Here is a 25,604-nt window from a genome sequence, read left to right as displayed (position 1 = left end):
GCTTTCTGTCTTCTCTGTAGTCTGCTGGGCATTTTACTCTCCTCTGATGTGCTGTTCTCACAACTATACAGCAATTCATTCAGAAGTGTTCTTGAAATGGGGAAAAAAGTTGCTTGTTGAGTGTCAATTAGCAAGGAAGCTAACTGTCAATTAGTAAGCTCAGTAGCGTAGTCACTAACAGGACAATTTAATTTAGACTCTCCAGTTCTCTATTTCCTCAAAGGTATTTTTTTTCTACCCCTATTCCCTCAAGTCAGTCCTGACGAGGCCATTTGCTGTTTCAACTGCGCAAATTTGTGTGTCGCAGTTCTCCAAAGTTGAACTTGATGCAAAAACTGAGCAGATTTTTTTCACCTTTGGTGAAGGTGCTAATTGTAGCGATTCCAGTTGAATTAACTGATTTTGCCAGTTTTGTTTTGAACAGATCATGTTTTGATATGCATCTTAAGATTTTCAAAATGTAGCATGTGCCTTAGCAAACGGAAGGAAGAAAAGAACCTCATCTCCAGGCAGAGCAATAACTTCTTTTTCTTGTCCATTTCTATCCTCAGGAATGTTTCCCCTCTGTTGCCTCAGGTTTTGTAGTTCATTTTAGATTGAAAGTTGATGTAGAGCATGAAAATAAGAGCTAGTTATTTCTCTGCACTCTCTGACCTCTTTATCTCTTGATATCAATGACACTCACAGGATTCTTGGTATGGGTGGGAAACGACATCACACACCTTGTGCACTTCCTGTCTTTAAATGTTTCTCACAGGTCAGAGGTTATTCCGGCGCTCAGGGCCAGGCTCAGACTCCTTCAGTGAAACCAGTTCCATCGGACAAGCTGAGGAGATAACCAGGGAGGGGAGCACCACTCTGAGCAGTAGCATCCATCCACCCGCCTCTCCACCTGCACCTGAGGAGGACTCACACTCTGCAAGTGATATCGCACCAGAGAAAATCCCAGAGTCTTCTGTGGAGGTGCACACACAGGTGGAGGCTGAAGCGGCCTCTGAGCAGAGGCAACCTGAAGGCCAAGAAGTGGAGCAGAGTGAGAGATAGGATGGGATTCTTTGCAGCTGTCCTCCAGCCGTCCTCTAAATGGTACCAGCCTAACTAACAGATGTTAAGGCGTTATTACATTGTGAATCTAACTCTTCCACTTTTGAAGGGAAACCCGATGGAGTTAGATTGGGCTGTTTGTCTGTGTCCCATTTTTTTCAGGGCAGGAAGGCTGTCGAAGTTCATGGAAAAATCCACACCTGGATACTCTTACACTGTGATGCTCAGTTCAGTGCATTCTAGTTATTTAGTTATTAAGGTTTCTAATATGCTATTTCTCCACAGAGAGCATTCTGAGAAATGTGTTTTCACACAATTCTCAGAATGCCTTTTAACCACTTCCAAAAAGGACACGAAAGAGTTGCTTCCCTTGAAAGGTGTATTGGCATGCATACAACTTTATTATTGTGTGTTAGTGAAATGAGCAGTCGAGGGGGAAATTGTATTATGGGCTGTTAAGGCTACTGTAAAGGGAGAAATGAGTAAACCTGCCTCTCCTGTGCTGAATGTCCCCCTGTATGTTGCCTGTGCATCAGTGTCTTTTTTTTGTTGTGTCATTTCTAATTGGCCATGTATGCACAGAGATAACAAGAATACACTGAACAGCAGAAGAAGTGTTTTGGGGGGGATTGTTCCTTTGAAGGTGGGATGGAACAGAGCTGACATACAGGCCAGCTGTATGTTGCTTTTTGCAATGATCTCTCTGTCAGTTGATGACTTTGAGATTAGAGAGCAGAGGACTAGTCATATTGCACACAGAATTTCTTTAGCTTTAAAGAGAAATATGATTGGTTCAGGAGTCTCCATTTAATACTCCACTCACTCAACTGGAAATGAAGCAGTTCAATATTAAAGGAATGAGTGTCACTGCAATTAAAGTATAGATTCCTCACTGTAAATAGTCTACACAAATGATATATAGCTAACAATCCAAATGCTAACTATAATTATTTCTAACATAATAAATCGCTATAGAAGGAGTAGAGTATCACACTCTATTTAAATATGTCTACTGATAAGAGCCATCTGCTTATGAGCTTCAAACACTCCCTTCATGTGTGCACTCCCCACAATCACAGCAATTACTGCTGGAGAGAAAAGAAATCTTCAATAAAGTCTGAAGATTTTGAGAAAAAAATTGCAATGATATAAAAATAACATATCTTCAAGTATTTCCATGAGAAAAAGTCACAATATCACAAGAATAAAGTTGTCATTAATACAAAAATGAAGTCCACATGGGAAAGTTGCTAATGCTAATTTAAGATAAAGTTATAATTCTTTGAAGAAAAAGTTACTTTTAAGTCATGATCCCTGAGATAAAGTTGGGGTTTTATGAGAAGATTACAAGATAAAACTGTAATTGTACAAGAGGAAGTCCTGTTATGACATTAAGTCATAATTTTGCAAGAATAAGTCATGATATTACAAAAATAAAGTCATAGTTTGAAAACTTGATTTTTATATTTCAAGAACAGCAAAATGCTGTTGTTGGTTTGGGTCAAGTTGATCACATGTGGATCTAGTACCCCTACCTGACTTTACACATACAGTATACAGCTACTATTTTCCCTTTCAAAAGACCTACAGCTACGGTGTGTATGTCCTAACTACGTCATGTCCTCCGTCCCTCTGCTTGACTGAATTCCACTTTAACATTCACCCAGTGCTGCATATGTCGTCACACAGACACCTTCAGTTCATCTCGGTGTCCTTAAATATGTAATAAGGTGCTTATTAGTGAAACATAAAAACTCCTAATTTTGGCAGGAAAGATGTCAGACTGTTCTCTGCACTACTCTCTACAGCAGAGTATTCAAATATACATTTATGTCATTACCTTACAAATCCAATTTTTTCTCATAAAATTGTGACTTTATTTTCATAATGTTCAGATTTCTTTTTAAATTAGGACTCTTTTTCCAAATATACTTCATTCTCAACTCTTAAAGTTCTTTTATAACAGTCACCCTATTGTAAACTCCACATTTGTGAATCAAAGTGAGATTTAGAATAATGATAATTTGTAATTGCGCATGCAATTATTGCCAGAGTAATGTTCATTTTTTGATCTCTATGTCAGTTTATTTTTGCCAATAATGCAACGTGAGCAAAAAGTGGCCTTCTGTCACAGAGGAGGGCTCATCTACAGGTATTTACTCTATGAGGAATATTTCTTTTCTTTGACAAAAACATCCTGCCAGACCTGAGTCAAAGTGCTTTCTGTCCTGGATTACCGTTAAAACATTATCCAAGTGCCATGTGAAAGGGCCAAGTAGATGTTTGGGTTTATTTTTTGTTTGCTTATTTGTTTCTTTTGTTTGTCTTTTTTTTTGTGGGTAGACAATTGAGTTGATTCTGCTAGGCTTGGAAATTCACCCACCCTCCCAAACATGCTAGCTTTTTTTCCCCTTCCCTTTGATTTGTGTTGGTCTAAATAATCACTGATAGCACAGGCTAACAATTATGAGCATGTTGTATGCACTTTATTAATGTTTCTGTCAATGGGTTCTGTGTGTAGAAGTTCACAACATTCAGTGTCTGTATGTCAGACATTTTCAGGGTAGACTGCAAAGACCCCAGTACACTGTGTGTGTCCGGCCATCCCAAATGAAAGTCAGTCAATCATGACAGAAATGTAGCGAAATCAGCGGTCGTCAGTCCCAAACTGTGTTCGTAGATTTCACTGTGGGTCACGTCCACTGAAGCTGATTTAGAGCTTTGGAGACCAAAACAGCCAGAGTAAATATCCTGACAGGGTCAGAAATTTAGGAGTACTTTCTCACAGTGTGACTGCCAGCACAACCCAAATCTACAAACCAACCAATTAGAATACAACTTGAAGTGACACAGAAAACCTCGTCCAACATGACATTGGAACTGCTAACCCTCTGATGACAGATATAGATACAGATACAGCCTGGCACAGGTTGAACAAGTGACCAACATTGTGCTAGACTGCCTTACACAGTGTGACAAGTAACAAACCTGGGACATCCCGCTATCACACCTTGTCTTGGGGCCTCAATGCATCACTGAAAGTGTTGGAACTTTATTTTGGCCAAGAAAACTTGAGAATAACAGGAAATTGAAGTGTATCCTAAATGCATATTTAATAGGAAACTTCTCTGAACATGCAAACATCTGTCGTCTGACATTTAGCGTTTGGTTGCAAATTTAGACAACACGAAGGACAGCTCCTCAGCAGTGAGGGATTGTCACTGTTTTATATGCCTTTTGGAACTGAGTGGGAGTGAATGAGCCTCAGTAAGTCTGGCAGAGTGGTTTCGAATTTGCTTCCATAGAGGTGCCTGATTGTACAAAATGTCTAAGAATGAAAGCCCAGAACACAAATTTGGCTGGAGTTGTCCGTCAGTACATTGAGCCACTGGAGGAACATTTACTGTAAACAGCTGTGAAACGTGGATTAAGTCCAGTGGTTTGATAAGGAATTAACCCAGTGAGAAAGAAGATTATGAAAGAATCTATTTTAGCTTTATTGCACTTGTTCTGTTGATGATTCTATACTACTGTTCTTTATTTAATTTCTTCTATGGTGTAAATGAAGTAGAATCTTCTTATGATTATTTCTGTTATGTGATTATAATGCAAAGCTAAATCAATAACTTTATAACCTTCCAAGAACATGTTTGATGAAAACCTTTGATTTGATATAATGAAATGTCCTGGACCATCTTGCCTCTTTCACAGTCTGAATGATTGATTGTATTTAATAACCAGACTCTTTTCTCTTGAATGTTTTCTACCATTAGTTTACAGTACAGAAACACTTTGGCATATTTTGTGTAAATTCTGTCTCTCAACAGATTAAATTCTAAGTTTTCTAGTCTTAATATTAGGCCGCGGTTTTCTGTGGTTCAGTTCTGATTCTTAAAGCACCTCTCCATCTGATTAGTAGTCTTCCTCTGTACCGTTGGGAATTGGTCATTCAATGCAACAGCCATGTTTGTGGTTCAGTTAGTCAGTATATATCCTTAAATGCATTTGTAATTGTACATGAGCCCTCGATGTCTGACAAACAGCAATAAATGAAAGCCAACAAGAAAAACAAACAATGTCAGGCATTAATACCTGAGAGCACAGTATGGAAAAATGCTGTGTGTATAAATGTATCGTAAGACCTTGCAACAGAATTTTACAAATGAAGAGAAAAGGGTCATACTACAGTATATTTATAATGTAGCTAACAGACCCAAATGAGTAATCTGTAAAAATCTAAACTGTCCTAAACTAAATTATAATCAGTTTGAAGCAGCAGTAAATGAACCAAAGTTAAATCTAGGTCAGCAATTTTCAAACGTCTGTGCAATCTCAGGGCTTGACAACTTAATAAGAGTACAAAGTAAAATGAAACAGCTGTCATACCGAAAAAGAAAAAAAAGATTGAATTAAGACTTATTACCAGAGGTGTGGACTTGACTCACATGACTTGGACTCACGTCAGAATCGAGTCCTGAATCTCATACTCGACAAAATCAAAACACATTTGCGACATAACTGTGACTCATAATTTCACTTGGACCTTAACCTTTTGACTTCGAATGACTTGACATGATCTGTTGGACGAGCAGGAGGGAAAGGTGTGCCTGTCAGTGCAACATGCAAAACATCATGATCCAGCTTGCTTTGAATATTTGCATGTTTATATGAAAGTTGTACATACAATTTACAAAAAGCATTAATTATATCTAAATTTACCAAACTAACTGTAAAAAAATGTAATTACTATTCAGTTTGTTGAAGGGTGTAAATTGACTTTTGTGGGACTCGAAGCACAGGGTTTAGGACTGGACTTGTGGAGGGACTTCATAACAAAGACTTGAGACTTGATTGTGACTTGTACAACTGTGACTTGTCCCAGTTACAAGAATCAATCTGCACTGGCAGTAATTATTACATTTTCACATGCAAAAATAGGCAAAAGATATAGACATGGTTGGACACAGTAATCGCAACACATGCATTCTAATGCAACAGACCCCACCTTGGTGGATCTCAGCTCACAAGCTCAACTCTGGTCATTTTGGGGGCTGGAGTTGGTGGTGTGTACGTGTGTGTGTGTGTGTGGGCCTTTTTAATTGGACTGGACTATGCTGTCAGGAGTTTCTGTTGTTGTCAACATCTTTTTTGCACAGGAAGTATGTAAATCCTGGATTGCATTATATTGTAGAAGTGTTGCTTTTATTGAATTGCTTTTTATCAGAGATACACTATAAAATGACCATATCATAACGGATACCATCACTTGATAGGCTGCTAATCTAAAAGCAGAGTTGGCTAGTAGTGTCTTTTTGAACTGGAAATTTACACCTTCAGGCACTATTTTTTTATGAATAGGCCACTTTCTCTGTTTGAACTGGCAAGTTAATGGTTGGAATGCTTTAATATCTGAGGGCACATTCAAAGCCACAAAATACTCTCGAATTCATTTCATCGGACATGATTATCCCAGGGGAGCTTTATAGGAAAAGGTGCATAACATATTTCTGTTAGACTGAGTTGATTGATTATTGATTAATTTCCTCAGTGTAGTTTTTATGACTTATCACAAAGCTGTGATATACCTTTTGTGCCCAGAGGTAGTTGAGATGAATCAAGTGGAAAAAGGAACTGAAACAGCATGACCGCAGATGATTAACAATGATTAAGATTTGTGTTGCAAAAGCAAACATTTTTATTAAATCATGAGCCCACTAAGTTGCTGTTGTACTGTCATAATGTCCCTTATTAGTTTGTGTAGTAGGGCACGTGTTTTAATAACGTTATTATGGTTGTTAAAATAAGTGAAAAAACTTTCTTAACAAATGCCCATGAGGAATTTTGCAAATCCCAGAATATGTTCGAGATTCAATGTGAAACTTAAACTGTCGTACGTAAATACAAGGAGCTTTTCAAACACAACATAAATTAACATTATGTTTGCGGCTGAATAGGTGTATATATAATTAAAGATATTCTCCATTTGCTACAACTATACCTGAATCGAATCTGCGGTTCCTGAAAAGGTCAGAATCTACTGACGTAAACTGTCTGTTACTAGTCGTTGGAGAATGTAGTTTTCTTGTCCTTGTGAGTCTTTGAAGGCAAATGTTTTCCACTTTTTCATTAGACTCCATATCCCAGAGGTCACCACGGGTAGCACGTCAACTGACGGGACGCATTATCTCACGCGGACTGTCTCTGGGAGTGCTGAGTCGAATATCTTCTCTGGCGTCTCACCGATAGTAACCGGCTGCTTTATTTCACCTGAATCGGGGACGAAACATTACACTTCGAGTTGGGACGCTGTTAATTACTCCAAGGGGTGACCTTAACATTGGGATTTGGGCGGACACTTACGGAGACCAAGAACTGCGTAGCTCAAATCTCACAGTAGTGAAAATCCAAGACCCACGATGGACCCGAGAGACACTGCCCCTGATTCCTGGGAACAAGAGGACGATGTGGAGGCCACAATCGACGGACAACTTGAATCAGCATTCACAACCCTAAATGTGAATGCTAAGCCGTTTGTGCCCAATGTAAACGCCGCCGAATTTGTTCCGGCTTTTGCCATGAAAGCACAGTCGGAAAATCCCGATTCTGGTGGTAAGTTCACAGTCACGTTGGGCAGCTACTTTAGCTAGCACACAGCTAGTTGCTAACAGGATCCTGGGCTGGGTAGTTGCTAGCTCACTAGCCACTGTACAGACACGCGTTCCTTGAAGCGCGACAAACTAGCTAGCTGCTGTGCTGTTTAGTGTAGCTTTAGCAGTTGTGTAGTTGGCTGACGCTATGTAACTTTGACTACAACCAATCTATCGTATGTTACTTAGGCGTTCGGCTATATAGTGGAGCTTTATCTTGATGAGCACTGTCACAGCTGTCGTTTAAGTCAGAAACCCACCCGGCATTAGCTTGTTACAACTAACCGGCGGTAGCTAGCTAGCATTTTGGTTAGCTCGTGTGGTTTCACAATTGGGCGCCTATGTCGCTCAGTGTTTAGTTGCTACGTTTTGACAAAGTAACCGCTTAATCTAAACAGTAAATGAAACCAAGCAAAAAGTACTGCTGGCAGACATCAGTGTGATTTTGTAACAGCCCAACTTCACCCGATGATGAAAGCTAAGCTCATTGGAAATAAATTAACGGTAGAGAGAACGTGAGTGTTTGGTGTGACGTGGATGTTCTGACGCACAGCTGGTCAAGACTGGAGCGAAATGTGTCATAGGAAACCGCGTGAAGGGACACTGGAGACCTGGGCGAGACTGAAGCTGTAGTAGCATGGCAGTCCTCATGTGAAAATATAGATTTTTTTTTTTTTAGATTAGTATGACCTATACCCACAGAACTTCAATAATTTGTTTGCCCAAGTTCCTCATGTCAGTGGATTCAAAACCTTCTCCTACCTTCCCCTTGTATACCATCCATGGACACCGTCATCAAATAGAAGTTTGTGCTCCAGCAAATGTGGGTCCTTTTCATGAAAAACTGTTAAAAAACTTTCTCTGGCTTCGACTAAAGGTGGCCTCTGAAGGCATATTGAAATCTCTTTGTGGAACATAATGGAAACATGTTTTCTGTCTTATCCACACGCAGTTTGAAAATGACTGTTCCTCTGTCTGAAGTCAGCCTATAGCGAGGGGAACAGGCCAGGCAAATTTCAAATTAACTTAAACATTAACTCAACTGCTGTTTCTTTTTCAGTTGCTGTTGAAAAGATATCCACCATGGAGGTGTCAGAAAGTGCTGGTATGTATGGTGTCTGTGTCACATACATGCTATTACTGTTCTCCTCATTGTCCTGACATGTGCAGGCCCACACTGAAAGGATTAACAAAGCCTATAGTAACTCTTACATCATGAGTAACTGCGACCCAATTACAAAAGTTCTGTTTGCTTGAAAGCGTTGTTCCCTCTTTCATGTATTCATTTTTTGCTTATTATTACTATTTTGCATTTTCAGCTTCATTCATTCGCAGCAGAGGCAGACAGGAAATGGGAGAGAGAGAGTATGATATACGACAAAGGTCGCCAGCTAGAATTATACCAGCGATGTTACGGTGGCATCAGCAGTCAGCTACCAGGCTGCCCCCCTTTCCACCTTTCTGTAGCAGTATTGGCTTTATGTATCTACATCTGCCACAGGATGCCTTTTTCTGTGTTTGACCACAAACTGAATAGTCAGTTTCTAGCATCAGTTTATCTTTTGTTATGTCTCAGGCTGTCTGGATCTTGCTCTGTCACATCTGTGACTGGGACTCTGTTTCATTATCACTTTCAACAGACATGGCCTTGTTTCAGTGGGAGATAATGTCACAAAGTGTACAGGGGCATTTCAGAGGCTTGCAGTGAACCCACCTTTCAAATTCAGTTGTTGTGAACTGGTGAAATGTGATTGACATGTTTGTGCTTCTTGCAATGAGATACCTAGTATGTAGTGTGTAGCTGCACTGTATATTTTTTCCCCTTTCTTAAAGGTTATTAGTTAAAAAAAATTAGCATCAAGCCCAAAGATACATACGACTGTTCTAGCATTGTTATTTGGTCATTCAAAAAAAACTACCAGGATGCTTGAAGTGGCGGTTTTATTTGTGTTACACTTAAATTGAAACAAGATCACATAGGATAAGAAGAGAGGAAGCACAAATATGGTTAGACATTTGAGGCATATCCACGTTGTGTAGGTTGAGTCTACAAACACCAGGCACTTTTCTGTGGTAGACATTGCAAATTAATAGTTAATACTTTTTTCTAAACCGCTGGTTGAAATGGGCATCCAGTATCTAATCCAGTTGCTGTGCTGAAGATTAATCGTGCTTGTCAAACAGTATAAAGAAAGGAAGGGACTGCACAAGAGTGTGGGACTGTCAAATATTTGGTTAAAACAATTTAAAATAATCTACTGCATCACCATGTCAATACAATTTTAAGGCTGTAGTTTCCCACTTGGGGTCGGGACCCCCCAGGGAGTCACAAGATTACTCTGAGGAAGTTGTGAGATAATTTTCTCTAACCCTAAGACATTTTTGTTGAGAAATATTGCATAGTTTCACCTCTTGAGGTCTCAAACATTCAAGTAAAATACTCTGCAAAGGACACATCAGTTCCTTTTTATAATAAATTGATAGTTCTGTAATAGTTATTTTTTTTCCAAGGTAATTTGAGCTCCAGCAGTCCCTCCAAGCAGAATCTTAATAATGACCTGACACAATAATGTAAGTGTCAGTGTCGAGAGGCAGGATGTCAGCGACTGAAGGTCTGGGAGAAGCAGTTGTAGGCTAGAGATTGTCTCATTTGAAGAACACATGGTCAACATGGTGGATGTTTTGGCAAGTGTTCCTACATCATGTTTCCCTATTTGCTTATTGGGGGAGAATGTGATAACGGCCTACATCTCATACTCCATGTTGTGTGACTCATCTCTAACAGCCAGCATCAGGTCTTAATGTAAAGCTGTGTATTCTTACTAACTAAACTGCAGATTTGTCCTTTTTCCCCAAAGTCTGATAGTTAAGTCGTAATAAATTAAGAAAAAAGCTAGTTGTCATGTAGCGCTGCAGTTACTGATGTTGTGTCCACCCATGTAAATACGTTACTAAGTTTTTAAAATCATGTTTAAATAGATTTATAGGAAACTAGAACTGGTCGAACACACCGAACCAGGATCTTTTCGCTGCAGTACTGCTGAACTGTGTAGGGGGCTTTATGTCAGAGCACTGTCATTGTTTCCTATTTTGTCTCCGCCTTGGTGCTAAGTGTTCATTGCTGCGCTGTTTAAGCCCTACACCTCATAGAGAGAAGTCATACACTTTTCCCTGCAGAGTGGTGGCTTTTCTTCTGACCCTCGATGTTTATGTTTGTCATTTCCTTTAAAATCATGACATGCCTTGGTGGCTGTCCCTGTTCATGCTGTCCGCTATTCATGTGATGGCTGTGTTGAAGGCTTAATGTATATTAGAGGTCTTCACAGGTCGACGAGGACCCGGGACCTGGGGGTTCAGATCCATGTTTCTTACAGTCACTTGGATTGGGTCCGGTCCCGTTCTATTGCCAAAGTTCCCGGGTCTGTTTAACATGATGTGTAATACCTGAGTGGATCTGAGAAGACTGTCGTGATCGGATGTCACTGGCCATGATGGAAGTGCTTTTTGTGTGTGCGTGCGCGTGCGTGCATGTCTTATAACTTGCAGCATTGTAAATTGGAAAAATAGGATGCAACTAAAATACAACATGAGTAGGTTGGCAGATATTTTTGTGCTAATGAATTTTATGTAAACTGTGAAATGTAGTACAACACCACCTTTGTCTGTTCTGCTTTATTTTGACAATCAAAAGTACTTCCCCTCTACAAACCAACAGACCAGCTTGAATAAAGTACCAATCCTGCTGGTTCTGTTGCTGCCAGTTGACAATGGTAGAAAATAACAGTTACTTGAATCACAGGACCATGTAAAATAATACATTGAATAAGAATTTATAAACAAATTCTTATAATTTTGTGTTTACATCCCATTTCTAAGTCATTTGCTCACCATCTTGTTTTTTTTTTTTTTCAAATTTAGCCATTTTCATCAGCTTTTTCCTAATGCAGTACTTGAATACTGAAAATTTGTTTGTGTACTTTGGCTTACTATTGAACATTTGGCACAAATGTTGACTTGGACACAAGGATTAATTTATTAGACTTTGGTGGTCAAGGTCACTGTGACCTCACAAAACACGTTTCTGGCCATAGCTCAATTCATACGCTAATCATGTCAGAATTTTGCATTAATGTCTGATAGGATAAAATGAAGTGATGACATTTTATATACAACTCTACAATAAAGGTCAAATTATCATATGATGAAACTCAGTCCTCTGTACTGCTCTGTAAAACTCAATTCAACATGTTTCTGATTGGAAATTATTCACTGGAATTATACTTGTCAATATAAGGATAACTTTCACTTCGACAATCCTTGAACGTAAAACCTTTAAAGTAAGTCTTCATTGAGTGTATTGTATGAGTCTAGACAGACTTGATGTAAACTGTAACTTAACTGGTTGTACCTGAGCCGGTAACTCTGGTTATGCTTCGTTCACATAGGCTCCGTCTATATTTCACCTGTTGAGTTGTTTTAAGTAGTTTGTCAAAACAGGCCCTGAATGATGTGAGCTATGTTTGTTGCTGTGCAGCTCCACTGGAGAACGGCGACACAGAGATGAGCACAGAGGAACCGTGGGACCAGAAAGAGGCCGAGCCAAATGAGGAGGAGCCAGGAGGCGTAGACCGAGGGCCAGCGGTGAAAGCAACAGCGGAGGAGACGGCTCCGGAGACGATGGAGGAAGAAGAGGAAGCACCAGTGCCCAAGGTTCCACCTACACAGCCGGACGCACCCAGGAAGGAACACATCAATGTTGTGTTCATCGGACACGTAGGTCAGTGCATACACCTGTCTGTCTTAGGTAATTTAGAAAATGATACTTTAAAGAAATAAGTTAATTGCTCTTAGGTCAAATTTGACTTGATAGCAGTGCTGTTAAGTGAACTTGTACACTAATTGTACACTAATTTGAGCCTTTTGTGATTCTCTGAATGCTCAGTTGTGCAAATCACAGCAAAAAACCAACAATGTAACACAACGTACAATGATGTGTCAGGCTAAGCTCTTCATTCAGCTGCCATGTTGATGTTCCGTGTTGTTGTTTGTGTGCTTAGCTGTCCAGTGTGTAGACTCACCTCCACAGTGTCTTCAGTGATGTATCCCCTAACACATTTGTAGCACACCCATTAACACTATGGCCTGGTATCACTCAACATAGACTATGTTAAGGTTTTAGCATGGTACCCATTTTCACAACCTAATGGCTTTGTCTCCATCAGTGAGATGCACCTGCTTCATGTACCATATTCTGCAACCTGTCGGCAGCAGGTTGGACTCGAGTCAGTCTACATCGTGTGCATGTATACTCAACAGCACAGCCAGTGGCTGTTTCCTGGACAACAGCTAGCAACAAGGACAAACAGAGCAATGATGAGGAGACAGCTTTAGGTTTCTTTTTTTTTGTGAATTAGTAAAGGATATCTAAGGGAGCCTATGATGGAGATTCAGCATTTGGCTCCAGTGTTTGCTTAGTTATTGTGATTTTTTTTCTGGCAACTCAAAAAGTGGTCACACAGAATAATTTATTGTCTAATCTTAACATGCTGTGTGTGCTTATTTTCCAGATGCTGGCAAGTCAACTATTGGCGGACAAATCATGTGAGTTCCAGTCTTCCTTTTTTGGTTCACTGCATTTCCTAATAATGACTGAAATTGCCATTACCACATCAGGCTGTTGACATGTTGTAGATTGCTCTGTTGTTCCCTTCCTGTCCAACAGGTATCTAACAGGCATGGTAGACAAGAGAACCTTAGAGAAGTACGAAAGAGAAGCCAAGGAAAAGAACCGGGAAACCTGGTGAGTGGGCACTCTGCTTGTCTCAACTAACTGGTACTTTTATTAAATCCGGAACATGGAAACATGCTTCAAAAATGATGGCCTAACACCATAGTTTTAAGATTTGATTTCTAATTTTATTTATTTTCTGTTTGTATGTTCAGTTGTATATTAACTTAGATCTTAACATTGCTTTATATTATAGATATATTGATATTGCTGTACATGCCAACCCTTATAAATAGTCTCTGATTTGCACCATTGACCAGTTTAACAATAGAATATCCCTTTTCTGTCTGCTAGGTATCTGTCTTGGGCTTTAGACACCAACCAAGAGGAGAGGGACAAAGGCAAGACGGTGGAGGTGGGCCGAGCTTATTTTGAGACGGACAAAAAGCACTTTACCATCCTTGATGCTCCAGGCCATAAAAGCTTTGTGCCCAACATGATTGGCGGCGCATCACAGGCAGACTTGGCTGTTCTGGTGAGTCCAGAAAATGACCAGTGTTGATGAAGTGTTAACTTTAAGTGGGACATTAGGCCAAAACTTGACAAGGAGGCCTTTGTCTACCCAATAGTCTTGGGTATCAGCAAAAAAAAAGTGTCATTTTCAATCATTAAAACAAAGACTTTGAGTTTACTTGTCAGGAGATCAGCTACATTGCTGTTGTTTAAACATCAGCAACTTAAAAATATATCCCCTAATATTGAAAGAGGTCGACAGAGAAGAGGTTTTTAAAGGCCGGCATTACAGTATACCCTTGTTTTTCGCGGGGGTTACGTTCCAAAAAGAACCCGTGATAGGCAAAATCCGTGAAGTAGAAACCTTAATTTTTTTTTACAATTATTATACAATTAAATACTCTATTATACATTGAAAAGAAAGAACAAACCATTTTACAGGCACAAATAAAAGTACTTTAGAAATGTTTTTTTCAACAAATAACTTCTGTGCTGGACTGTCAAATAATCATTTTAATCATCGATGTGAACAGAAGGCTTCAAATTGCTGAGATTAGCACCGCCCACCACGACCCGAGTAATTGGATTAAACGGGAGAGAATTAAAAATGATTATGAAAAAATACAAAGTACAGTCGGACAAATAGTGACTCAGGTGTATTTCACTGCTCTTCAGACTGAGCCGCTGCATCCTGACTCCGCTCTGCAGTGTTTTCTTCTTTTGAAGCCCGCGGTGCAGGTGTGTTTGTTCGGGAGAAGAACATAGTGATAGGCAGTTGTTGTCACTCTTTTTTCTTTCTTTTTCCTTTTGGTGCTTTTGTCGGTCCAGAGCGTTTTGTCGACATTATGGGTTTTAGAGAAACTCGAAATTGCAAGAGAATTTGCACGTACGTAATGTAAATTTGGCAAGCTGTTTTACGTACGTGTACATATTAAACTGCAACGTTATTGACGCACAGGTAGAGAAGAAGCGGAGTGACTTTTTAGCCAATCAGAATGCGGAACACAATGCACGATGCAAATCCGTGAAGTAGCGAAACCGTGAAAAGTAAACTGCGTTATAGCGAGGGATCACTGTATCACAAATAGTTTGGAGCAGGAAATAGCTGATTAATGGTCGACCTCTAATCAATATTCTGATAAAGTTAAGAGGGTCTAACCGCAAACATCATGTTTTGGGGACCCCAGGTCTGCAAGCCAATTGGGAAGAGAGTAAGGGCCCCAAATGTGAGGTGTGACACTTACTTGGGGTGCAAATAACAGGTACACATGCATGACAAAAATCAGATTTGCATAACGTCCAGTTGTTTCAAAACATGCCTGAGTCTACCAGGCAGCAACTGAGTTAGATGTGCTTTGTAGAATGGAGGGTGTAGTCAATAGGATCACTTGGGAGGAACATAGTGAATGCTTTGACTGTGAGGTAATGCAGCAAATGGTGGTAATACAACATGTATGGATGCCAACTGCCAAAAAACTCAATGAAGTAACCTACTGTGAGAGATGTCCAAAATATGAAAGATATTAAGTGGCGTCTTTGTAATTGTGCCACCTGTAAAGAAACGTCAACTGAACCAGAGCAGAAGAAAAGACTTTTCTCTGAAAAGTGGCTCCAAGACGTTTTGCTGTTCAAAGCTAACGATGAGCGCACAGAAATATGGTGCAAGGTGTTGTTCACATCCACACCTGGCAGACAAAAATATAATTTTCTATCATCCATTACTTGATAAACACGAAGACAATATTGACATGAAGGGGGAACACAGATAATTCATGGCACAAACTCATCATTGGGGAGTTGGGAGCAAAGTTGGGAGTTCACTGAATTTTGGTGGCTGCTCTTAGATGGACCCTAGGACGTCACAAAAACTTCAGTGAAGTGAGGGCGACACTGAGGAAGACTGCATTTATTTAGGCCAGGCTATGTATAGGGACAGTACCAAACACTGTCTCCTGGTACCCATTTGACCTCCTGAACAAAAAAGTTGTGTGCACCCCTGCACGTAAGTATAAAGGTGAATGGGCTTCATCTTTAAACTCTTTTGGCTCAGAGTGAGAGGGTAATGGTCTCTTCTGTTTGAAGAAGTCAACTTCTCCAGCAAGCTACCAAAACCTGCCCTGTATGTAACAACCAGGTTGCACCTCGTATATGGGGACCCTACTCTGTGTTTCTAAAGGAGGTATTCACACATGCAGCTATTTGAGTTGCAGGTGTGTTGGAGCTAGCTGTAAAGAATATATTTCTAGTTTCTTTTCTCAAGACACTTCTCTCGTCTCATTACCTGGGTCTGCAGTTGGACCCTTATCGATAAAATTACCTTTTTGTGGTCAAAAGGGTGACAAATACTTTTTGGTTTTTTTATCTGTCACTGTTGGTTTCTGTTGCTATTAAATTAAATTGCTGCAAGACAGCGTTCTTTAACCTGTAACACCTTTTTCAACCTTTTATGTTGTCATAGCGTTTGTAGACAAAACACTTACGAATGAATGTGTTGACCCTCAGGTGATCTCTGCCAGGAAAGGCGAGTTTGAAACTGGTTTTGAGAAGGGTGGACAGACTCGGGAGCACGCCATGTTGGCCAAAACAGCTGGTGTCAAGCACCTGATCGTTCTGGTGAATAAAATGGACGATCCTACAGTCAGCTGGAGCCTTGAGAGGTGGGTGGATGGATAGGAATGATCAAATAGGACAACAGCATGCAAAATTCATTGGCTCATCGCATAATCTCAGTTAAATCAAGTTTATTTATACAGCACATTTAAAAACAAGTTAATACAACAACAACATAATGCCGTAATGCTTTACGACAGCACTGAACACACAGACATAAATAAGAGGATATGAGTAAATTAATGAAGCCATAGAATATCTCGCTAAAATCCAAAAAGAAATAGCATTGCCCAAGCAGCAAAATACAATACCAGTGCCAGTCCATGCAGGGCTTTAAAAACATAAAGTAGTTCACAGGTAACCAGTGAAGAGGCCAGTACAGGGCAGATGAGGTCTCTCTGGTACCAGTGAGGAGTCTCACTGCTGCACTGAACAGCAGCTCATGAACACATACACTTGGATACACTGATATGAGTACTGACCTGCTGCATATATACACAGCCTTTCCTCCATAACCTGACTGCTCTCAGTAACCTGGTTGCTTGTGTTGGTTGTTGCACGGGCTAACTAAAGATAACATAAATTGTTGTTACTCACTTCATAGGGCAAACCAAATTGAAAGTCATGTATAAATTTAATTCCACTACATAGGGCTGCATGACATAAAATGTATATTTTGGGCTATTTTGAATTCTGGATGTTAATAAGGCATAGGATAGTGAATTAATTCAAAGGGACAGTGACATTGGATAAAAAAGAAGAAGAATTGAGTTTAAGAACCCCAACTGACACCTCTGTGGTCCCTGGTAAGATGAAAGAAATAAATATCAATTACTGGTGGCAAACTGGTTCTGTAGTTAGTGCTAGTTTTCTGCTTTGAGCAAAGTTTAATTTTTGTCAGGCAGCCTAAACACCCCCTTCCACTGCTTCAAAATTAAATGCAACCTGTGGAGTGTTAGACCTCTTAGCACAATGGAGCTGTTTTTCTATGAGTGGGTCTCCATGTTGTTCATCTCACGTGTGTGAACAAGGACTTGCATGCAAACGAACAAGCCACTCGGTATATATTCCTTCCAATGCCAACGAACTATTTCACTGACCAACAGGTGGCGTTATAGATGGATACAATATACCAGCAAAGGCAGGGGACAACAACTGAACACTGGAAGATAGTCAACATGGCTGTAAACAATGGTGGATTTAAAACGCATCAGGAGTTGGATTTTCAGTAGTTTCATGAGGAAGGAAACACATTGAACATATTTGTTTGACCCCCAAAGAAACACACAATGTGTTTTGGCAAGAGACTCTAAAACATAACTGTTGATTACAAGAAAGCGTCACAGGATACCTTTACAGCTTTCCCAGACAGCCAGGGCAAACAGCCCCACTGTGTCTCATGAACACAAACTGGTTAACAAACGCTCTGTTACACAACAATTGAAATTCTTTGTGCTTTGGAACAAACATACCCAAATGCACATGATACCGTATGTCTTGGCTGGTACAATTCATAATCCCCACCTGACCTCTCAAACATGTCCTGACACAACTGATACAGCCCTGATCCACCCTCTACATGTGTTTTAGGCAGCTATTAGTGGTGGGAGAATTATTGGCCTGCATTATATTGAGAGGTAATCTACTCTGTCCCTCTTATGTATGGAAGTGGCCCAGTCCAGACATGAAGATTATCACCGCAGTTATTGAGGATCTGTGTTTGTTCACTATCCATCCCAGTACATGTCCTCCATATACAGATGAAGTGTCTGCAGCCATATTTGTATTTATTTTTCTTTGAAGATGTTGACGACCCTCCTGCTGTTGAACCCTTAGGTATGAAGAGTGTAAGGAGAAACTAGTGCCATTTCTGAAGAAGGTGGGCTTCAATCCGAAGAAAGACATTCACTTCATGCCGTGCTCTGGACTGACAGGGGCCAACCTGAAGGAGCCCACTGACATGTGCTCCTGGTACACGTAAGTCTTTCAGCTTCTTCTCATCGAATTTCACTGTCAGTTTAGTTATTGTATAGACTGAACTGATTGTTCTCGTTCATTCGTCTTTACAAACTTCTGTCCATATTTTGTTTTTTCAGAGGTTTACCTTTCATTCCACACTTGGACAGTCTGCCAAACTTCAACAGATCAAGCGATGGCCCTGTCAGATTGCCCATCGTAGATAAATACAAGGTGAGTCTGTTTTTACCCCTGCTTGATTTGATCTCTTGGAATTGTCAGGCTCAGACATGACAGCTAAATCATTTTATACACTCGCAAAGCATGAGTTGAGTTTCCCTGGTCCGTGCGCTCTATAGGAACCTGATGAATCTGGTCCTTGATTGGTTGATGTAAATACAGCGTTCTTTCACCTGCTCTGTAACAATCTTTGTCAATCTGTCTCATCAGGACATGGGCACTGTGATTTTGGGCAAACTGGAGTCAGGCTCCATCAGTAAAGCACAGCAGCTGGTCATGATGCCAAACAGGGTAAGATATCCCACAAACCTTTTCTTCTATCAGCTGGAACCATGAAAGACATGGGATGAGAGAGCGAGAACTGAAATTTAACTATGAAACTGTGCCTCACACTGGCTATTAAAGTTTTATTTGAAAACTTAACTATTTCAAATATTTTAGTTTTGTCATTTAACATTTGTGTCATTTAGTCTGCGGGATACTTCATGTTCCTCCTGGCTGGAATAGTGTAGTACAGATATACTGCAGCAATCATTGCCACACAACACATTTGCCTTTGTTTGTGAACAGCACAAGCAGACCAAAAGTCTCCATACTGTCATTAATGAGAAATACATGTTCAGTCTATGAAGAATTGGACCTGTTGTCACTGGTACCTGGTCCACGGATTCCAAAAGGTTGGGATGCTGTGCAAAACGTAAATGAAACAGCAACATGTTTCAAACTAGTTGGGGGGGACAGGCGCAACAAAAGACTGAGAAAGTTGTGGAACACTCCAAAAACACCTGTTTGGATCATTCCACAGGTAAACAGGTTGATTGGTAACAGGTGATAGTATCATGATGGGGTATGAAAGGAGCATCCTGGAAAGGCTCAGTCATTTACAAGCCAGGATGGAGCGAGGATCACCACTTTGAGAACACATGATTGGATTAAGGATGATACTACATGGGCTTGGAAACCGTTTTCAGTAAACACAGTTTGTTTGTAAATGATTGCTCTCCTTTTTTATTTACATTTCACACAACATCCAATTTTTTGTCTTAGAATTGGCTGTAGATGCATCTTTCTAATTCCCCCCCTCTCTCACTCTCTTTGTCTTGTTCCATGTTTCTCTACTTGTGGTCTCTCATCACGCAGCATGTAGTGGAGGTGTTGAGTCTCTTGTCAGATGACATGGAGACAGACGATGCCGGGCCAGGTGAAAACCTCAAGCTGCGGCTGAAGGGCATTGAGGAGGAGGAGATCCTGCCTGGCTTTATCCTGTGTAATGCTGAGAACCTCTGCCACTCGGGGCGCACCTTCGACGCCCAGGTCAGTATCACACAGCAGCTCAGACACACTTCCACCGCCAGCAGTATATAGCGTAATACATTGTGATTAAAGTGCACCTAGGCTTCCATGGACACATGTTTGAGAAACATTTTAAGTGTAATGGGTAGGGCTGGGAACTTAACTTGGATACTTTTGTGCCACTGATTGAAATGCTTGAATGCTGTGAAGTATCAAAAAATGCCTGTCATTCAAATCTCATTAGCATCAGTCGTCCAATAAGCATGCAGCTTGCTTGTACCAAGATCTAATAATGCTGGTGACCACCTGAATAACATTAAACATCACAGAGCCGAGCAGGTGCTCACTGTTTATTTATAGCCAGTCGCTTATCTGCACAGATAACTAAGTAAACATTGTGCTGCTAGTTAGCTAGCCAGATCAGCTAACCTGTATGTGCACGTCAATGAGTCTGTTCATTACAGGAGGTGGAGGGCATTTTTCACAGCAAACATGGTGTTGCTTACAGACCAACAGGTAAAAGGAGAAACATGTCCTGAAGCTGACACGAAGATAAAGTTCACTCTATGGAGGATATTTTTAGTAATAATTAGAATTAAAAATCCAAATAGAACATTAAAAGAGATAAAGTTAAAAAGATTATTTTACTATGGTACTAAGAATAGTCCATAATTAAACTTACGAAGAGACAGGACATTGAAAAAGCAGACTTATGATGTAGAGTGATAATTAAAAACTGTAAAATGACAATGGCTCATTTGGCTACCAAACTTACAGCCACAGGTTTTATCACTGTTACAGTTCTGTAGTTAGTCATGTGTTCACCTGTCTTTGGAAAAATCAAACAGTTAATTTGTTGAGACAGCAGAATTATTAATATTTGATTATAAATGGAAATAGGCATAACAATCCTGTATTTTCATTGTACTTCTAATTTTAGCATAATGTTATAATGTAGAAGTGTTCATCAATTAACTGTTGCTCACCACTCAACCATGCCTCAGCAGCTCGCTCTAGCTTCGCCACTGCCAACAACAGGTGGATGGAGAGCACGGAGCAGATGTTTCCCTTTTTCTTATTTTCAATTTCAGTTTCATCTTTACAATTTCAGTTTGAACATTTCCATTTAAGCTTTCGCATTACAATTTTCTAATTTCAGCAGCAGGTCTGCCGAAGTAGAAGTGCATAATGTAAAGCACAACAAATCTGTACTGCTATTGTGTAGTCGTGTGAAGTCTGTTGCGCTTCGATTACTGAAGTCAACTGTTTCAGGGAGTATAGAAATGCACGACCAAGCGACAACAAGCAAAATTAAACAAAGTTATTAATGGCCATATAAAGCATGTACAAGGTAAAATCAAATATAGGACTTTAATAAAGTGTCAGTGTGTCTCAGTGAGAGAAAACGTCCTGAGTCTAGTCGTGTTTATTGAACCAGTTGTTACAGAATCAGCTGTTTATTTAACGTCCAGCTTGTGCTGTGACCCAGGGACAGCTACACATATCATCTGGCTAAAGAATATGGAGCAGTATTCTGTTCTAGTTTTGTAATTAGGAAAATCTGACCACAGGGTGTGTGAAAACGAGTGGCAGCAGTTCAATCTACAATTATGTATCAATGATCACAATATGAAAAAAGTGTAAGCTAGCTAACCACAAATATTGAACTGAAACCTATAGTGAGTAACATCAGCTACTTGCATAACACTGAACTAATTGAGAACATTTCATGTAAATATGTGCTGGAACATTAAGTTAATGTTAATCCATCAGTAAATTAGATGTCAGTTTAAGACGGTTAGGTTAGCTGGTCTTCAGTGTTAGCCACCTTCTCCTGGCAGACCCACAGTAGTGTTGCCTGCTGCACTGTCTGCTGCTTTCTCGCTGTCAGACTGTCAGACAGACTTTCCTTTCACTGGTGATTTTGTGTGAAGCCACATGCTCACTCCACTTGCTCTGTTTCCCCAGTTCCTTTAGACCACACCTCCTCAGTTACAGACAGCGTTTAAAGCCAAATGGAAAGGATGACATTTAAAATGCCACATGTCAAATGCCAAATAGTACAGTGCAAATTTAAATAGTTCTTTTAAGCTTTTCCATTGCCCATTTTCAGTCGCATATTTGATGTTTCCCTTTTCTTATTTCTGATTTACAATTGAAGGTAACAGTTCAATCATCACCATTTAGGCATTTGCATTTTAAATGTCACTTTTTTCATTGTGACTTTACATTTTCAAATTACCATGTTAGATTTTAAATTGGCTTTTTTCAATTTCTTTTTTCTCTTTAAGTTTAATTATGGCCTGATTATTGTTATAGCATATACAATATAGTTACAGCATTATTGGACCTGCTCGTGTGTTAGTCCATCCCTCCTCCATTCCCACTGTCTGGATGCCTTTGAGCAGGCTGCAGCAGTGGTGCTCAGAAATCAGCTGGTGGTGCTCATAGGTGACAAAATGTTTCTTCTTTAAGTGTTCTCATCACTCTAACTCTGTTCTTCACAGATTGTCATCATTGAACACAAATCCATCATCTGTCCAGGTTACAATGCAGTCCTTCACATTCACACATGCATTGAAGAAGTGCAAATTGCGGTAAGATTTCATCTTAACTGTTAGCATAGCCTCTCAACGGTTCAAGAATTGCCTGTTGAAGGGTGTGTGAAGACATGTGAACAAACGCAGCATGATGCTCTTTATTGAAACACTTTTGGTTTAACAGATGGAGTAACAGGTGGATGTTTTTCGTGAATACCTGTGTATGTACTGATATTCTGTTACTCTTTGTGTTGTCTGTAGGCCTTAATCTGTCTGGTAGACAAGAAGACAGGGGAGAAGAGCAAGACACGACCACGATTCGTCAAACAGGACCAGGTCTGCATCGCCCGTCTGCGCACGGCAGGAACCATTTGCCTCGAGACCTTCAAAGAGTTTCCTCAGATGGGACGGTTTACCTTACGGGACGAAGGTAGAGCTTCTACAGACACTGATTCATTAAGCTCTCATGCTAATAAATCTCTTTTTATTAGCAAAGAATTTTGTTTTTATTTTTAGCCTGTGCTTGTTAAAATGGCAGCATTAGAGCATTCTTTGGACAAGCTCGCGACACACGGCCTCTTGCCTGTTTATGGTCAGGTCTTTGTTTGAATAGTAGTGGAATATTCATGTTTTAATGTAAACAGCATTGTAGGAATACTGTCCTTTTTAGAAAAATAGGAATATTTTGTCCATGTAAACGTAGTCAATGACAGGTTTGTTCTCTGGTTAATGGGCTCTCTGCAGCTGGTGTCTTTATTTACACCAACATTGTGAGTGAGAAGACGCATCATTCTGTAACACCACTGTATTGACTGCCAGTGGGCTCTGTTTTTGTTATTCATCGGGGACCAACAGAGTGGTGACTCTTTTGAATCTGATCAACTTCATAGTTCCTAACCAGAAGCTTCAGTATTGTGGTTCAGTAGCTGATGAAGCACAGGAACCTGCAGCTGTTAGCACTGAATGTGTCAGATACATTTAATTAGCATTTCATATATTATTCGACTCATCTTAGTTTCAGGTTGGAGCTACAGAACAAACTGTAGCATTTCTATCTTCTCAGCCAAAAACAACAATTAGACATCTTTCAGTTGGAATTATTTAACCTTTAGCTACTTGGAAATGTCAAAGGATGAACATGAAGAGATCTGATAAGGGACATGAAAAGATTTGCAGTTCGATTTCGTATCGATTTGAAATCAGTAAAATGCTATTGAACGGCATCAGTTTTAGTAAGGCTGAGACAGAAATGTGATGGTTGCTTTTCGTTCATGTGTCTCAGGTAAGACCATTGCCATCGGTAAGGTGCTGAAGCTGGTTGCTGAGCGGGACTGAAGACAACAAAGCTGCCTGAGAATCCTGATGAGAAGGAGTGGGCAGAGCTTGGTCATAACCCGCCCACACAGTTGTCAGCGGCGACGGCACCTCCCTGTCACGCCCCCCTTCTGCGTGCCGAAGATCAGCGTCAGAAAAAAAACTCATGTGAAAAAGAAAACCTGTTTTTAAGCAAATGACAAACCAAGATGAAGTCCACACGAGTCAGCTTTCTCATATTGAGAGCTCAGCTATGCCATTTCTGGGTTAGCCCTCCCTCCACCTCCCCCCACCTCCCTACTCTGGTCTACTCATCATTACATGATTTTTTTCTTCCAGATATTTTTTTTTCTTGCTTTCATAAATGACAATGACAAATGGCAGAAGTTATATCTGTAAACAGATGTGGACCAGGGTTTTGCTTGGAATATATAAAATGATTTTCAGAAGTAAATTGCAAAAGAAATTGTTTGAAAGAACTTATCCAGTTGAAACCAAAATGTTTATCTTGGGTGTACATGTCTCCCTTTGCTTTTACCCACTTTTTGGTTTCTCATGTGGCGTTCTGGCAGTGTGCTTGAGCGTGTTCAAATGTTATTAAAGCAAACAACTATGACAATAAAATAATAAATTGGGAAAACAAAGTGTGTTCATTTTCAGAGCACATTTCAGGGTCCAGTTTCACAAAGTTCACCAAGCGCCAGTTGGCTACATGACATTCCTGACAAATTTTAAATGCGGATTTTAATTTTGAACATTGGGGACATGTTGGTGTTCAATTTTACTCTTACAATACTTACTCTGATCAGCCAGATTGTAAAGATGAGTCTGTATTGTGAGCTGATTTGGGCTAACAAATGCATCAGTCTGTACATGTGCCAGCTGATGGGTAACAAATGTCAGCTCAGAAATGCCAATATACTCTTATGTTTGGATCATTTAGCAATGGTGTCACCATAACAGTTTGTCCATAAGAGGGCGCTGATAAATGTATTGTGACTATAAAATGTACTGACAACTGCAAAGCTGTATCTTTTTTATGCAGTCTGTGAGCTGTGCTTGGAGCACCGGCTGTTGTGCATTAGCCTGAGCAGCATTCACGATATGTGGTGATGTTTGAATAAGTGACTGAGCTGACATGACAAGTGCAGCCTCAGATGAGATGCTACTACTAGATGAACTTGTTTTACTTAAAAGGATCATTCACTGCTCAGTTCCACTGATGGAGCGCAAATACACCAGCAGGTGGTGTCTCTGCCATAGTCAGTAATGAAATTGCTGATTACTTATTAGGCAGTTGGAGTATATTTGAATTTAATGGGGCCTTATTTAAGGAATCACAATGTATTTCATACAGACCAAAGATTTAATTGAGATTTTATTAAAGTGATTACATTTAAAGCTGCTGCAGCACCACAGTCCACTCTCATAGGTGCTTGCAGCTGATTACCACAGCTGGATAAATCTGTTAGGGGCTATATTTGCTGCAAATCTTTTGATGCTTTAAGTAGGCTTCTGAATACGGGATCTTTAATCAGAGTGTGTTTGGACTGTTGTGCAGCTACCTTAAATATTAGTACAATTTTATCATTTTCCATTCTTTGTATCATATTAGAAAATCACTAATCCTCATGCAGGTGGATTAGAGTGATGCTGTAGGTCTGGATGGTGAGCTCAGTACTGTGGGTGTGGCTTTGATGAGAGCAGTTGTCAAGCAGC

At 40.1% G+C, this 25,604-nt stretch overlaps 2 protein-coding genes across 3 annotated transcripts in view; both read left to right on the top strand.

Moving 5' to 3' along the window:
• Positions 1–4,740, top strand: part of pdxdc1 (pyridoxal-dependent decarboxylase domain containing 1) — a 30,109-nt gene extending 25,369 nt beyond the window's left edge. For both annotated transcript variants that reach the window (XM_041956660.1, XM_041956659.1), the window contains exon 23: positions 758–4,740. In XM_041956660.1, coding sequence (XP_041812594.1) covers positions 758–1,044 — 287 coding nt within the window. In that variant the 3' untranslated portion in view covers positions 1,045–4,740. The remainder of the gene's footprint in view (positions 1–757) is intronic.
• A 2,492-nt stretch (positions 4,741–7,232) lies between these two features.
• Positions 7,233–24,822, top strand: LOC121620482 (eukaryotic peptide chain release factor GTP-binding subunit ERF3A-like). The gene is made up of 14 exons (XM_041956529.1): positions 7,233–7,653; positions 8,752–8,796; positions 12,226–12,468; positions 13,259–13,292; positions 13,414–13,491; positions 13,774–13,954; positions 16,435–16,589; positions 18,379–18,519; positions 18,639–18,732; positions 18,949–19,029; positions 19,879–20,052; positions 22,539–22,628; positions 22,833–23,001; positions 23,854–24,822. Exons 1-14 carry the CDS (start codon positions 7,461–7,463, stop codon positions 23,904–23,906), a joined length of 1,731 nt encoding a protein of 576 aa, XP_041812463.1. The 5' UTR covers positions 7,233–7,460; the 3' UTR covers positions 23,907–24,822.
• The last annotated feature ends 782 nt before the right edge of the window (positions 24,823–25,604 follow it).

Source organism: Chelmon rostratus, chromosome 17 (genome assembly GCF_017976325.1).
Source record: "Chelmon rostratus isolate fCheRos1 chromosome 17, fCheRos1.pri, whole genome shotgun sequence".
Taxonomy (NCBI): Eukaryota; Metazoa; Chordata; class Actinopteri; order Chaetodontiformes; family Chaetodontidae; genus Chelmon; species Chelmon rostratus.
The sequence above is the reverse complement of the archived record's forward strand: the minus strand, read 5'-3'. Positions and strand labels throughout refer to the sequence as shown.